The 16,241-nt window shown below is 44.2% G+C and overlaps 2 protein-coding genes across 2 annotated transcripts; one reads left to right on the top strand and one right to left on the bottom strand.

Moving 5' to 3' along the window:
* Nucleotides 1–2,013: 2,013 nt before the first annotated feature.
* On the bottom strand, nucleotides 2,014–4,226 carry LOC127753825 (uncharacterized). Its single transcript, XM_052279277.1, has 4 exons — nucleotides 3,830–4,226; nucleotides 3,679–3,729; nucleotides 3,456–3,557; nucleotides 2,014–2,764 (listed from the first exon to the last, which is right to left on the bottom strand). The coding sequence occupies exons 1-4, from the start codon at nucleotides 3,906–3,908 to the stop codon at nucleotides 2,604–2,606; spliced, it is 393 nt and encodes a 130-aa protein (XP_052135237.1). The 5' UTR covers nucleotides 3,909–4,226; the 3' UTR covers nucleotides 2,014–2,603.
* Nucleotides 4,227–4,363: 137 nt separating this feature from the next.
* On the top strand, nucleotides 4,364–5,759 carry LOC127753820 (uncharacterized). The gene has a single exon (XM_052279274.1). It carries the CDS (start codon nucleotides 4,428–4,430, stop codon nucleotides 5,757–5,759), a length of 1,332 nt encoding a protein of 443 aa, XP_052135234.1. The 5' UTR covers nucleotides 4,364–4,427.
* Nucleotides 5,760–16,241: the final 10,482 nt, after the last annotated feature.

Below are 16,241 nucleotides of genomic sequence, written 5' to 3'. Positions count from 1 at the left end.
GACATCTAGGTGTGGAGGGCTACTGTGATGCGGACTGGGCTAGCAGCCTTGATGATAGGAGGTCAACCTCTGGTTACTGCGTATTTGTTGGTGGCAATTTGGTCTCTTGGAGGAGCAAGAAACAACCGGTAGTGTCTCGCTCAACTGCTGAGGCAGAATACAGGGCAATGTCAGTGAGTTTAAGTGAGCTGTTATGGTTGAGAAATCTTCTTTCTGAGTTAAAGTTGCTAATGAATATTCCCATGAAGTTGTGGTGTGACAATAAGTCGGCTATTAGCATCGCTAACAATCCAGTTCAGCATGATCGAACAAAACATGTGGAGATAGATCGTTTTTTTATCAAGGAAAAACTAGATGAAGGGATTTTGAAGCTAGGTTTTGTTATGTCGGGGGAACAAGTAGCTGACTGTTTAACAAAAGCTTTAAGTGTTGGGGAGTGTACTTCATCGTGTAACAAGATGGGCATGATAGATATCTATCGCCCATCTTGAGGGGGAGTGTTGAGTTATGTATGTGTTGGCCCATGAGGCCCATATACTACTCATATGTACATGTATATAGCAGAGTTAGAGAAATGAAAAAAGTAGTGAAGCTTCTAGAGAAAAATTCCCAAAACTTCACGATTCATTCAAAGGCTTCATCTTATACACACTCCCAGCATAATCAGAGAGACACCATCTAGCTAAGGATTCATTGCGAGCTGCAAACATTATTCGGCTACCACGATTGTTGTTAGGAAATGCACACTGGATTATTTTCCTATCCGAGTCCTTGCATATATCATCAATTAAAATAATACCTGAAGGAGAACATTGAGAAAAAAGATTATGTGAATTCCAAGCTCTGAATTCCTATAGACAGGGAGTGGATACACACACAACACTTAAGGATATGCCATTAAAATCATAACTATGAATATGCTTGATAAGTATTAATATGATATTATCATATACTATCATACATTCTCAAAATAGATGATGTCTTAAAATACGGGCATGTTTGGCACGGTTCCAAATCCAAGATTTTATGCAACTGGGTAGTCCTAGCTTCACAAATCAATGGATGTGGATCTACGATTTCATTAATAACATTAAATGAATCATTTTGTTTCTATTTTAGATTAAATATAAAACTTTAAAACATTATAATTTAACATACAAACTTTAAATCCAGCATGGATTTGTGATCTGGAGTTGTGCCAAACATGACCTACGTGCAGTCAAACCTCCGAGTCTTGAATCATTAGCAGATGCAAAAATATTAAGATTTAAAATGCAAAATTGGCAGTAGTAGATTATTATGAAAAATAGTTTCATATGGTTATATTTTTATGTATTTCTTATAAATATATAGATTGTAAAATCATGTAATGATGAAACATGTGCATTCACGGTTGTATCGATGTACTCCCTTTGCTTCATATTATAAGTCGCTTTGTCTTTTTCTTAACAAAACTTTTTAAAGTTCAATCAAATTTATATAAAAAATATAGCAACATTTTCAACAAAAAAACAAACATATTATTAAAATATATTCAATGTTATAGTGAAAAAAAATCAAAACAAGTTATAATTGGGGGGGGGGGTGTATAATTTAATGAGCTTATTAAGAACATCTCCAGTAGAGCACCTAAACTAAGCCCCCAAACAATTTTTGGGGTGAAGGGAGAAAAATCGAGATCCAGCAGAGCCCCTATTAAAGCCCTAAAATAGGAAGGCTCAAATCCCTCCAACCTAGGGGCTCTACACCAGCCCCCATCTCTTTTTTTTTTTTTTTGGCGCGGGTGAAAAATCCCTACTCCCTAGAGTGTGCTTCTCCCGTCGTTCTCACACCGTCGTTGCTCTTCTCCTTTGTCATGCCGCCGGCCATCGTCTGACCATCTTACCATTCATGTTTATGTTTGTAGAATATGTTATTTTTATCAGTGGAAGGTTCTTAGCTGCAGCAGTGCTTCGCTCCCCTTCTTTGGATTCAACAGCATCCTTACTAAATTGGAGGCCTGTAAAGCATATCATCTCACAAGATGCGATATTTAATCTGTTTTGGCCTAAGAGAGATCTCCTGTGTTTCAGATACATCTTTTAAATCGCCGGGTCAGCAAAGAACGCCGACCGTAGTATATTAAGAATTTGAAGAATGTACAGAGATGGCGAGGCTTCGCAGCCACCGCCTATTTACAAGACGCCACACCACTATCCGGAGAACACGGAGCAAACCACAGAGGAGCCTCTCACAGCGCCGTTAATAGACCGGCCGCCTTCCATGACTCCCATTCATCTTCAATGGCCACGCAGAGCAAAGAAGACGATGTTGCCACGCCCTCGAAGACCCGAGCATTTCGTTCCTTCCAAATCAGCCACGTGATTAAGATGATGCCCGTGTCGAACGTTCTTCTATCAATCTTGGCGATCTTCTTACGCACTTCGCACCACCACCCCTGAAAGTCCGAGGCGGGCTTCGGACAGCGGAGACCAAGTCGATCCTGGCAGACTCCCACACTGCCTGAGTAAAGGAACATGCTTGGAAGATGGTGCATACAGGATTCCGAGTCGCTGGAACAGAGGTGGCATATCGGGGCTAAATGCCACCCTCGGCGTTGCAGATTATCCACTGTAAGGCATGCCTCCTTCATTGCACAGAACATGAAAAACTTGCATCTTTCCGGCGCACGTGATTTCCAAATGATCCTGCCCAGCGGACAGCGGGAACGCCCAGCGGAGAGCAGGGAGTAGGCGGATCAGATACATCTTTTCAGCCTCAATTACTGCATTCAGTATCTTGTGAACAATTATATCAGGATATCTTCAAAGTGCTGGTGTGAAATGTGTATATGAAGGGACAGATAATGCATAGTGAGCCCAAAATCATCCGTCCTGCTTACCAGGTCTGCTGGGCAAAAATATTCTGCTGACTGCATTTGCTTTGAAGCACAAAAGTACAAAACATGACAATATCAAACAAAATGGGGTCATCTTTTAACTTTTCCTTAATTCTAGAAAGTGAAAGGTGAAGTGGACCAGATAATGAACCATCCAATTCAAAGCCATTTCTAGTACTAAACGCCTAAACTCTCTAGACTTTCGTAAATTAAGCTCAGGGAGCCTACAAAGTAATGCACAAGTTGGCAATGTGTTGGATATAACTTCCGCAGCTGACATATTTGCCACCAACATTAACTCCTCAACAATGAAACAAAGCATCATTCCTCTAATAGCGATAACTATTGCATGGAGTTCCACTTTCATCAAATAGGATCCTAAGTTTTTGCAGTTTCAAGAGACAAACCTCCACACTTAAATCTAATCTCCTTCAGATTCTTTGAGATCTCATATAAGCACCTAAGGGACTTGATACCATCCTCTCATATTCATATAGTTATCTTCACTAAGAGTAGCTATATCATTCCATCTGTAGGGACTTGAAGAAATAAATCATGGGAAGTATATATTGTTTACCATTGATAACCATGCAGCAGTTGTCCAGGGGCGAACCCAACATGAGCATAATACTGTCATTTACTAAAGCAGGGAGCTCTAGATGATGCTCTAGCTGATTAGCTGCACTGGAAAACGGAGAACATATAAATAAGTTGACTTATTAATTTGACGTCCCTAAATCCTCACAAGGAAGAGAAATTGAGGAACCACAGTATGCTTCTTCTGTTTCTGATGCAACTACCTTTGAAGCTACTAGCTTCTGCATACACCATTGATTCATTCTTGTGATGATCTGCAGTAGCAATGGTGGCCAGAATTCGATGATACAACAAATAAAGGGAATGGCTCTAAAAAAGAGAGAGAAAGAAAGAAAGGGAGTATAGAGTTGGTACCCCCTCGTGAAGAAGCAGCGAGGGTCCATCTGCATCGACGGCGGCGACTCGCTCCTCCGCGCTCAGCTTCTCTTCCCATCCGATGGCGCCCCCTTCCCCGCTTTCCCTCGTCTCGCTCAAGCCCGCCCGCTCGCCCGCTGCCGCCTCAGTGCCTCACCCGCGCCGCCGCGAAGCCACCAGCGATGCGAATCCCCGCAGAATGCTGCCTCGATCTCTTCATCCTCTCCCTCCATCCTCCCATCTAGAGGAGACCGTCGAGGCCGTCTGACCAGTAGAAAGGCCGGCGAGGTGACAGGAGAAAAAAAGGGAAGAGGAGTCGGCGGCGGTGGCACGGCGGCGGCGGCGGGCGGCGGGCGGCGGAGAGGCCGGAGAGATCGATGAGGAGAAAAAGAAGTGCTCCTTAAGCGATCTCAGCCGTCCACCTCACCACCAGGCGATCGGGCGGCCCAAGATAACTCGGTGACGTGGCCGCGACGGTTTCGGATTCGAGCGACGTTAGGTGGATCGGATTCGGGGTACACTCGCACTATGTATTTTGTTGCTGGTCACTGTGTTACGCCCAAATTTTTGTACCGCCGACGCCGAGGAGGAGAGGATAATGGAGTCATCTAACTGGGCGGAGTTGCTGGAGGACGTCCTTCTAACCATTATGGAGCGGCTGGATATCTCAGACCTGATCCGCTCCAGCGCTGTATGTGCCTCATGGTGCGCCACGTCTACCGTCGTCCGCCGCGCCCGCTTCCCTCTCCAGGCAAAGCAGCTCCCCTGTCTGTTCTACGCCTGTGAGGCCTACTCCCCGAACAACGCCGTCGTCCATTGCCCCTTCACTGGTGAGTCCATCCGAGTCCCTTTCCCACTCGGTCCGATCACCGAACACTCCGTGGTCGGTGCGGATCACGGTTGGATCGTCACCGCCGACGAGGTCTCCAACCTCCGCCTCATCAATCCCATTACCGGCGCCCAAGCCTGTCTCCCTCCTATCACCGGAATTCACCATGTGGAGAAGAGCTTCACCGGTGCAGGCAACAACGATGCCCTAATGTACAACGTCTTCGTGAGTTCGACACCTGGGCTCGACCCAGAGCCACTCCTGCTCACGGCGAACGAGGCACGGGAATGCATGTACCATCGGGTGGCCCTTTCATGTAGACCGTCCATTGGTGGGGGCGCCTGCATCGCGCTGCTCGCCCACATGGAGTGTGGTGAGCTCTCGTTCGCCCAGCCCGGTGATGAGCGGTGGACGTGGGTCTCGCCGGACAAACACCCCTGCTTTGGTGGCTTCGAAGACTTCTTTCACAACGATAACGATGGCTTGTTCTATGCGCTACGCTACGATGGATCCATCTACACCTTAGATCTCAATGGCGATTCTCCTATCGTGAGACAGATCACGGGCAAAGTTTCACAACGGTGGCACCCTTCGGCCATGTACCTCCTACGGGCACCATGGGGTGACATCCTTCAAGTACGAAGATGGAGGAGCTATGTCGACCTGATGGCAGCATCATCATCAAAGCACCCAAATAATCTTGAGGTAGACGATGATGATGTCGACCTAGATCCTATCGTTGATATCAATGATGACATATATCCATATCTGGAGCTCAGGACAACTGACATTGAAGTGTTCAAAGTCGATTTTGAACGGAAAAAACTTGTGAAGATGAAGAGCTTGGATGATCATGCATTGTTTATTGGATACAATAGCACAATGTGCATTTCAACCAAGGATTATCCGATGTTAAAGCCGAATTGTGCCTACATCACCGATGACTCATCTGAGTATGTCTACATGTATAAGACTAGTTGGCGAGAGATAGGCATTTGGGACATGAAAAGTAAGAGCTTGCAGAGCTTTGCGTGTACCGAGAATCCGTCTCCATGGTTGAATTGGCCCTCTCCGGTTTGGATAAAACCCTCACTTTTCTAGGTAGGATTGTATTCAGGTTATTCAAGCCCTTATATGTTTTATTTCAAATAGTCAGAAGGGATATAATTTTTAACCATATGTACTAGAGATCTTTATATAATACTACCTTCATTTTATATTCTAAGTCGTTTTGATTTTTTAAGTTAAACTTTCTTCAGCATTGATTAAGTTTGTAGTAAAATAGAGCAATATTTTTAACATAAAACAAAGAAACTATCAAAATATATTCTATTTTAGATTTAATAAAATAAATTTAGTGCTATAAATGTTATTATATTTTTCTATAATCTTGATCAATCTTGATCACTTTCTTAAAAGTCTGAGTTTAAAAAAGTCAAAAACTTATGATATGAACGGAGAGTATTACTCCATTAGCACCTCGACAAATCTCTTTTTTTTTTCTTGGTTAACCATTATGAGACGAATAATTAGGAACCGAGGGAGTAGTTCAAAGTTGTCAATTAAAGTTCTATAGAAAAGCATAAGTTGTCAATTAAAGAAAAACGGGGTTATGGAGGGGGTATAAAATTGCATAGGGACCACCTATACATTTGTCGACAAATTTTCTCCTAAAAATTTGACAGATGTAATTATAGTACAGTCGTAGTGTAATTACACTGTAACTTGTATGTAATTACACTGTAACTTGCATGTAACTATAGTGTAACTTGTATGTAAGTTTCACATAATTTTGAATCGTTAGATCTATTACAAGATTTTTGTTCTAGTGAGGAAGAAAAAAAAAATTACAGCACACATATGTGAAAGGATTTGTTCCCACGACTTCTATTTTACCGAAATAACATGTTACGGTGAGATTTTTGAAAGTTATATACAAGTTACATTATAGTTACAGTGTAATTACATGTAAGTTACAGAGTAATTACACTGCGATTGTACTGTAATTACATCTGTCAAATTTTTAGGAGAAAATTTATTGACAAATATATAGCAAAATTGAATTGCATATATGCGCTAGTCCAACTCACTCGGACTGGTCTCGGCCCGGCCCATCCGAATGGGCTTGCAGCCCACAGGAAGCTTTCCACGCGTCGAAATGGAGCAAACCGGTGGGGAATAAGTTCACCGGAGGTCCCTCAACTTAGCAACGAGATTTTTTTAGATGGAAAAAGTACAAATTACCCCTCCAAACTATTGCGGTCGTCCGAATTACCTCCCAGAACCACAAAACAAGACATTCTTCACCCCCAACTATGCAAACCGGACGAATTACCCCCTCGAACCAATTCAGAGCGGTTTTGTCCAACGTGGCGCACACGTGGCAATCCAGTCAGTATTTTTTTAATTAAAAAATTGTGGGACCCGCCTGCCATACTCTTATCTTCTTCCTCTCTCTCTATTCTCTCTCTCTCTCTCTCGCTCTTTTCTCTCTCGCGGCTCGCTTTGCGCGTACGGCGAGGACGACGCGGGGACGGGTGGTCGGCATGGGCGGTCGGCGACGGCGGAGGAGGCAGCGGCGGCGGCGAGGCGAGGCGGCGGCGGAGGCAGCGAGCGTAGGGAGGCGAGCGACGGGGCAGGGCGGCGGAGGAGGCGAGCGGCGGCGGGAGCTCGTGCTGCTCGCGGAGGAGGCGAGGCGGCGGCGGCAGAGGAGGCGAGCGGCGGCGGGGTGCGGCGGAGGAGGCAGCGGTGGCGACGAGGCGAGGCGGTGGCCGACGCCATGCGCGACAACTAGCCCCAGCCCGCTGCCGCGCCGTCCTCCGTGTCGTCGCGGGCGCTGCCTCCACCGCCGCGCTCGCCTGCTCCGCCGCAAAGAGGGGATAGGCCAGCGGCGGTAGAAAGGGAAGAGGCGGCCGGCGAGCCCAGTCGAGCTCCGCCGCCTTGAGGGCCTCGCGACGGGAGGAGGGAGAGGAGGAGAGGGGAGGCGGCGACGAAAGATGGGGGAGGGGAGAGGCGCGGCGGTCGGCGTCGCCGCCGGTGGGTCCGCCGCGGAGGGGGCGCAGCCGCCGCCGCCGCCTCTGGATGATGACTTGGACCGCCCTGACGAGGTATCTCCTAACGCTCTTGCCTTCCTACCAACGGGCCAACGCCGGTCACCCACACCTCCACTTCGTCGTCCAGCGTGACGACGATGTCGTGCTCGGCCTCCTCTCCCCCTCTCCCACCGCCGCTCTGCTCCACTCTGCCGGTGGCCGCGCACTTGTCCACTTGCTCCGGTCGCTCGTCGCCGCCCGCTCCACTCCGCTTGCCGCGCGCTTGCCCGTTGCCCCTCGCCGCGGGCACTTTGCTCCACTTCGCCGGCCGCCACCGCCGCCTCGCCTTGCCACCGCCGCTACCTCCTTCGCCTCGCTCGCTGCCTCCGCCGTCGCCGACCGCCCGTCCCCGCGCCGTCCTCGCCGTGCGCGCAACGCGAGCCGCGAGAGAGAAAAGTGCGAGAGAGAGAGAGAGAGAGAGAAAAGAGAGAGAGAGGAAGAAGAGAAGAGTATGGCAGGCGGGTCCCAAAATTTTTTATTAAAAAACGCCGACTGGATTGCCACGTGTGCGCCATGTTGGACAAAACCGCTCTGAATTGGTTCATGGGGGGTAATTCGTCCGGTTTGCATAGTTGGGGGTGAAGAATGTCCGGTTTTGTGGTTCAGGAGGGTAATTCGGACAACCACGATAGTTCGAGGGGGGATTAATTCGTACTTCTTCCTTTTTAGATACCTTAACCATAAAACCAGAAATGTATACCCCTAAATTCACTTAAACCGTTAAAGGTAGATCCTATGGCAGTATTGACTCAATTTTTGCATGGTTTTGCTGACAAGATATCCTAGTCAGCAAAAAATAAAAAGATAAATATGTGGGACCCACATATAAGTGAGAAAAAAATGTGGGGTCAATAATCCTAGTCAGCAATCTCCTTTTTTTTTCCTTTTTTTTTTTCTATTCTTCTCTTCCGTTTTTATCTCCGCAGAAGGGGAGCGGCACCGGCGCGCGGCCAGAGGCAGGCGGTGCGGCGGCGTCAGCGGACGGCGGTGGGTGGCCTGAGGCAGCTGCAGACCCTGGATATCAGGCACACCTCTGTTGTCAGACTGCCAACAGCCATCGTCAAGCTGCATAAGCTGCAGTACATTCGTGGTGGCACCAAAGTCACATTGGGTGAAGAAGGTGGATGGATTCTAATATCTCGGGTGGACGTCCACCCGTTTCTTGCATGCCACCTAAATGATTATGAAAAAATTCCAAGAAAATTCACAAGATAAGTTAATATGTAATATATCACTTCACAAACATACAAATTCAAATTCGACTTCTACAAGTTGTAACAAAAATAACAAATCAAACTCTAACTAGTATACGTATATTCACAGTCAAATTTGTTATTTTTGTCACAACTTGTAGAAGTCGAATTTGAACTTGCATGTTTGTGAAGTGTTATATTACATATTAAGCTATCATGTCAATTTTTTTGAAAATTTTTCATAACCATTTAGATGGCATGCAAAAAAACGGATGGACGTCCATCCGAGCGTTTAAAACAGTTTCCCGTGAAGAAGGCACATCTGCAAGCCTAGCAGCTGCTGAGACAGAGACACAGCCAAAATGCAGGTCAACACATGCTTTGCTATCCTGGCTGCCTGATCTGTGCAGAGGCAGGCATGCTGGTGATCCTTGCTCTGGTATTGAGGTGCCGAGGGGGATCGAGGAGCTGACGGCATTGCACACGCTGGGCGTCGTCAATGTCGGCGTCGCAGGTGGCAAGGCCTTCCTGAAAGAGCTCAAGAATCTCACGCAGCTGCGCAAGCTTGGGGTTTCAGGCATCAACTGGAAAAACATCCAGGAGCTGTGTTCTGCTGTCTCGTGTCACCGCTACCTGGAGTTGCTGTCAGTGCGGCTGGACAAGGACGAGCATGGTTCCAGTGATGACAGGCTCAAGGAAGATCTGCGGAACCGGATTGCTGAACATCCGAACAAGCTTGTTCTTAAGCTGAAGATGGAGTAAATTAACTGTCTACACACGCCATACTGGAGTACACAATTCTGAATCGAAGGACCCGTTTGGAACTTCCATGTTGCTTTGTGCCACTGAACAACAATGAAAAAATATGCCTGTTGCTAACTTGCTATCTGTTCTGCATCGACAGGAAACAAGAATTGGATACATATTGGTAGATGCGTCGATCTAGTCAGGCGCATTGGTTGTGCATCAGAAAGGCTCAGCTCATACACTCTCTTCTATAAACAAGGCTCGTATATGTCTGGTTGACATCTTGTATTTCTGTATAAAAACTTTCAGCTCATTTGGTTTTCTGAAAACAAGGCTACCTTGTATGTACATGTTCGCTTATGTCGGAACGGGCTGTTCTATTTACAATTTTTTTTCTTTTGTCAAACAAGTGGTTGTATGTACATGTGTATCCGGACTGTGCTTATTACATGTCGCACAAAGATTGCACCCAAGATTTGGCTCATTTGAAACCTCAAAACCTCTTGGAAAAAAACAGATCTTCACAGTTATAATTGATTAGACTATAACTGTAGTACGTTGCAGATAATCCTTAGGTCGCTGGTTCGAATCCGGCAGGTCGGATGTTTTCTTCTTTTTGGGTGTTTTTTTTGGTACGTCTCGCCTACGCAGTCGGCACTCCGTGTACCTGACATTCTCTTGGGACAAAGTACCCTGTAGTTAGTTATACATGTGATAAGAAACGGAGATTATGGTACTGTTTAGTTACAAAGTTTTTTTTTTCCCAAATTTCCAACTTTCCATCACATCAAATATTTCATACACACAATTTTTTTATCACATTGTACCAATTTTAACCAAACTTCCAAACTTCAGTGTGAACTAAACATAGCCTATGGGTGGGTTCTGCACAGTGCACATACCAACCCCCTCTCCCTCATCTTTTATACGCACGCTTTTCCTAAACGGTGCGTTTTTTATAAAATGTTTCTATACGAAAGTTACCTAAAAAATCAAATTAATCTATTTTTGAAAAAAAATAACTAATACTTAATTAATCACGCGCTAATGGATCGTTTCGTTTTCCGTACGTACTGTTTCAGTTGGAAACAACGGATGCTGTGTTCGGCACCTCCTTTTCCTAACACATCTTCCTCGTTTTCCGCGCGCACGTTTTTTAAACTGCTGAACAATGTGTTTTTGTAAAAAGTTTTTATACGGAAGTTGTTTTAACAAAATCAAATCAATCCTTTTTTAAAAAAGATTAACTAATACTGAATTAATCACGTGTTAATAGACCGTTAGCGCGTACCCGGTTGGAAACCTGTACCCTGTCCTAACGAACTCGGCTAATCGCATCAGCCGAGAGACGAGCTCGTCCCATGAGCATGAGGTAGCCAGCGGCCGTCTCCTCGTTGTTAATTTTTGCAGGACCCCCGCGACGCGACGTAGGGGCAAAGCTGATCGATCTCTCTTCGGGTGCATCGAACCTGATCGATGATCCACCAGCCGCGCCGCGCGCCTGCCTGCATATATCCATCATCCATCCGCGTGGGGCGCCGGCTGTAGCTGTACGTGCACGGCATGCACGCAGGGCAAGTCATGATCGGCCATTATTCAAACCCAACAAATATCCGCCGCGCGCGTGTGGCCGCGGCGGCGCGCGTGTCTAGGCTAGCGGAGCAGAAAAAAATACAAGGAATTTACTAATTTTCTTATTAAAATTTGTTCAAAGAGTTTATAATCTAGTGATTAAGTTCTACTTTTGGTATAATCCTGGCTCTGGCTCCGCCCCTGGCTAAGTGGGATTCACATCTTTTTTAATAATGAAATAGAGTATCATATCGGTCTTTGCTTAACGAGTTATAGCCAATTATTATACCAATTCACTTAAAGCGCGCACAATTCAAAGAAAACTTATAAAAATAGTCCAGATCATGAAGTAAACACAAACTAATAACCATCAACACAAGATAAAGAGTACTTAATTATTGGATCCTATTTGTGGATCTTCGTCGGAAGTTGACAAAAAGTTGCGCTGCATGACAGTTGTCTTAAGATTACGACATGTAAACTTTAAGAGCTTGCTGTCTTGACACTTTTTGTATTTGTCTCCAGTACCAGAGCCAATGTGTTGTCTAAAAAAATTACATATAAGATAGTACTATCATTATATGTAACGATAGTGTTATTATAGATACTGACATATGAACCAATAGAAAAATGGAACCAACATATAAGTAACAAGGACGGATTCAGAATTGATCCAAAGACTTGTAACCAACTCATAGAGAGTTGGATTTTGTATGATGATTACATGGTAATCCTAGGCTTTGGGCCACGGTTAAGGTGCCCTAGGCTTAGATCCACCTCTGCACTGGTGGAGAAACCATCTTTCGTCGGTCGGCCGATTTCCACAATAGTCCCGGATGCAATAAAAACCGGGGCTAAAGATGATCTTTAGTCCCGGTTCAAAAGGGTAACGGGCATATTTGATCTTTAGTCCCGGTTGGTAACAATCTTTAGTCCCGGTTCGAATGCTGTCAGGGCATGTCAGGCCCACTTTAGTTCCGGTTGGGATCCCGGTGATCTTTAGCCCCGGTTGGTGCTACCAACTGGGACTAAAGTCCCACCCATGTATATATGTCTTCTTCCTCCTACAGCTGCCCGAGCAAAGCTTCAAAATTTCTTCAAAAAAGAGAGGAGGTCATGCCAAAATTTCTATTGAATTTATTTTGGTGATTACATACAAATCGGAGGTGCCTAAAAGGTTTGCAACTTCATCATCCAATGTTTTTTTTGTCATACTACATTTGCACATATGTTTTGCACACTTTTTTGTCTCCAAAATTTAGTTGTAAGTTGATGAGAGAGAAAATGTGTGTGGGGAAGAAAGAATATATAGAAATTTAGTTCATTTGCTAAACAAGGTTTTATAAAATAGTTGAGAAGGAAAACTCTAGTGAAAGTTAATCTTAAATAATAGAAAACAAACTAAAATGAAAATTAAAAGAAGTAAAACACATTAAAATTAGTTTAAAACTTTACAAATAGTTTTTAAGGATTATTTGGTGTAATATTTTATGATTTTTGTATGAATAAAGATATCTTATAATTATTGTATGACTGTCATTATTATAAGAATAATTATTTGTGTACGGTTTTTTTTGACTCATGTAGATGGATCGGCAATGAATGTACGCTGACCGGCGGTCCAAAGAGTTTATTGACGGCGTGCACTATTTTTTGAGAGTGGCCGAAGCTAACAGGCAAAGGGGTTTTATTTGTTGTCCATGCAATAAGTGTAAGAATCAGAAGGAGTATTCTGCATCCAGGACTATTCATTTCCATTTGTTTGAGTCGGGGTTCATGCCAAGCTATAATTGTTGGACATCCCACGGAGAGCAAGGTGTTGAAATGGAAGAAGATGAAGTGGAAGACGACAATATTCCGGACTTTGCTCAGTATGTTGGATTTAGAGGAAATCAAACGGGTGAGGAGGAAATAGCTGCTGATGGTAACGACGTTGCGGATGATCTTGGTCAGATGTTGCAGGACGCCAGGGAGGACTGCGAAAGTGAAAAGGAAGCCCATAAATTGAACAAGATGTTGGAGGACCACAGAACTTCGTTGTACCCAGGTTGCGAGCAGGGGCACAAAAAGTTAGATACCACTCTGGAGTTCTTGCAATGGAAGGCAAAAAATGGGGTTAGTGACAAGGCATTTGGCGATTTATTGAAACTCGTCAAGAACATTCTTCCGGGGGGAAACAAATTGCCCGAGACGACGTACGAGGCTAAGAAGATAGTCTGCCCGTTAGGACTGGAAGTTCATAAGATTCACGCATGTCCGAACGATTGTATCCTATATCGCGGTGAGGAGTATGAGAACCTAAAAGCATGCCCTGTTTGCAAAGCACTACGATACAAGATTAGACGAGACGATCCAGGAGAAGTTGACGGGCAGCTAACAAAGAAGAGAATTCCTGCTAAGGTGATGTGGTATTTCTCTATAATACCACGGCTAAGGCGTTTGTTCAGGAACAAGGGGAATGCTAGAATGTTGCGATGGCACGCTGAAGAGCGTCAACAGGACGGGATGCTGACACCCCGCCGATGGTTCGCAGTGGCGAAACATCGACAGAAAATTTAAAGAATTTGGAAAAGACGCACGAAACATACGGTTTGGTTTGAGTACGGATGGCATGAATCCTTTTGGAGAGATGAGCAGCGGCCATAGCACTTGCCCCGTTACGATGTGTATCTACAACCTCCCCCCCGGCTATGCATGAAGAGGAAGTACGTAATGATGCCGATTGTCAAGCCCGAGCTGGTGCAGTCCCTACCCACACAAATGTGCAAGTTCCATCAGCTGTACATGGAGATGAGCGCCACCGGTAGAGAGATGATCGGAGCGAGGATCAGGGACCCGGACTTCTTGCAAGGAGATGATATTCTCTGGATCAATTTCAAGGGAATCTACGAAGTATACCAGCTGGACGCCCTCGACGTCTCTATGATGAGTTGCTGGATTTTGTAAGTATATCGTTCAGTTATATTTCTTAATTACTACGTCTCCTTTAATTAATTAGGTCCTTGTATATAAGTAGACTATATAAAATAAAATACTCCCTTTTATCGTTGTAGAATGGAGATTCAAAGGGCCCGACGGCGGAGGGTTTTCTATACTGGATTCATCGACCCTCGGAGAGTAAACGTCGCAATACTCGACCAATATCCGCAGGAAACAGAGGACAATCTCGTCCATCTCCTGAAGGCGCAGCATTACAAGACGTTCATACTGTTGCCGTACAACACAGAGTTAGTTTAATTTTACTGTCTTCCTACATACCAAATTTCATTCCCGTACGAACTTGCTAAGTGTTTCATATGTAATGCATCCCACACACATTGCAGATTCCACTGGGTGCTTTTACTCTTCGACCTGTCGGCCTGCACCGTCAACGTATATGACTCAATGGATAAAAAAGAGTCTACGTTTGACAAGGTTTTCGAACTTATAGACAGGTACTGGCATAAGTTCCTCTGTTAATTAAGAAATTCTTGTTATGTTAATTATTTCTACTACGAATCATATCTTTAAACTCCATGTAGGGCTTGGTATCGGTTCCGTCATTTGGTCCGCGGCAACTGGAGAGAAAGACTTAGGCGGAGGTTCAAATTTCCTGTGAGTACACATGCTCTACATTTATATTTCTCCGATTCAAATTAATACATACAAGTGTTTATTAATTAGATCTCACGCCGTTAATTTGTCATTTATTTGTAGTGCACAAAGCAAAAGCAGGGAACTAACTTGTGCGGCTACTACGTGTGTGAGTATTGCCACTGCCTTGCAGACCAAATCATCACCACAAGAGAGCTCGATGTACGTACAAATAAATTCAAAATTTCATTACGTAACGATTTCTTGTTTAATTACTAATCAATTTCATACATTCATATAGTTTATTCGCATGAGGGATAACCTGACCACACACAACGAATTTATCGCGGCGGTTCAAGAACAACTCATGGGATTCATCAACGAAGAAATCCTTGATTCCAAGGGTGAATTCTACTACGACGGAAACACAATTCACCGGTCCTTAGCTTCTGAGCTAGCAGCGACTACTACTACGTCGAAATCGTAGCTAGCTAGGACATATAATGGATTGTAATTAATACATGACTACATATGTTTCTATATGCATGTGTACACATTTTCTATAATGTAAATATATTTTGGTCATATATATATATATATATATGTATATATATATATATATATATGTATGCATATATATGTATTGAAACATATATATGCATGGTTTATATATATATACAAACCATGCAGCAACAGGGCCATGCAAAAAAAAAAAAGGTCAGCTCGATCTTTAGTTCCGGTTGGTAACACCAACCGGGACTAAAGATGGCTCAGCCGGCCACGACTAAAGGGGGTTACAAATCGGGACTACAAAGGTTTTTTCCACCAGTGTGACTATTAAGCAATATCTTTATGGCAGAGGATACTTGGCCGACCAGATATGCCGCATTTTTCCATTTCCGTTCTTTTAGAAACCTTATTTTATAATTGTAGAAATGTATCTTTTACTTAGCATCAGTGAATCTAACGTTAAGGTCCAACGGCTCAACATTAATGACGCTGGCACCGACTCTAGGTGCTGAGAAAAGAATTCATTCTTAAAACTAAAATATAAAGCTTGTTAGTTTATTACCAAAATCAACCTTACCAAACTTAGCATTACCACATCTTAGTGAGGTAACAAACTAAACGAGACCTCACCATTACAATATTGTTAATTCCTACCAACATTTGGTATTTGAACTTTTTTTCACAAAACAATAAAAGAATTGGTAAGGTATCAAACTGAACATCACTCTCACATCTTGAATTCGTCGAAATTTTGGTTTTGTCAAGTTTTAATTTCACCAATATTTTCTGACGATGGACTGAACAGGGTCCATAAAAAAATCCAGGACGAGGCTGTGTTGGGGACGGTGTGACCGTGTGACTGGCTTAGGTATGGTCAGTTCGTTACCTCCCTTTCC

The sequence above is a fragment of the Oryza glaberrima genome, chromosome 11, assembly GCF_000147395.1.
Source record: "Oryza glaberrima chromosome 11, OglaRS2, whole genome shotgun sequence".
Classification (NCBI taxonomy): domain Eukaryota; kingdom Viridiplantae; phylum Streptophyta; class Magnoliopsida; order Poales; family Poaceae; genus Oryza; species Oryza glaberrima.
Note: the sequence above shows the minus strand (reverse complement) of the source record. Positions and strands in the feature narration are given on the sequence as shown.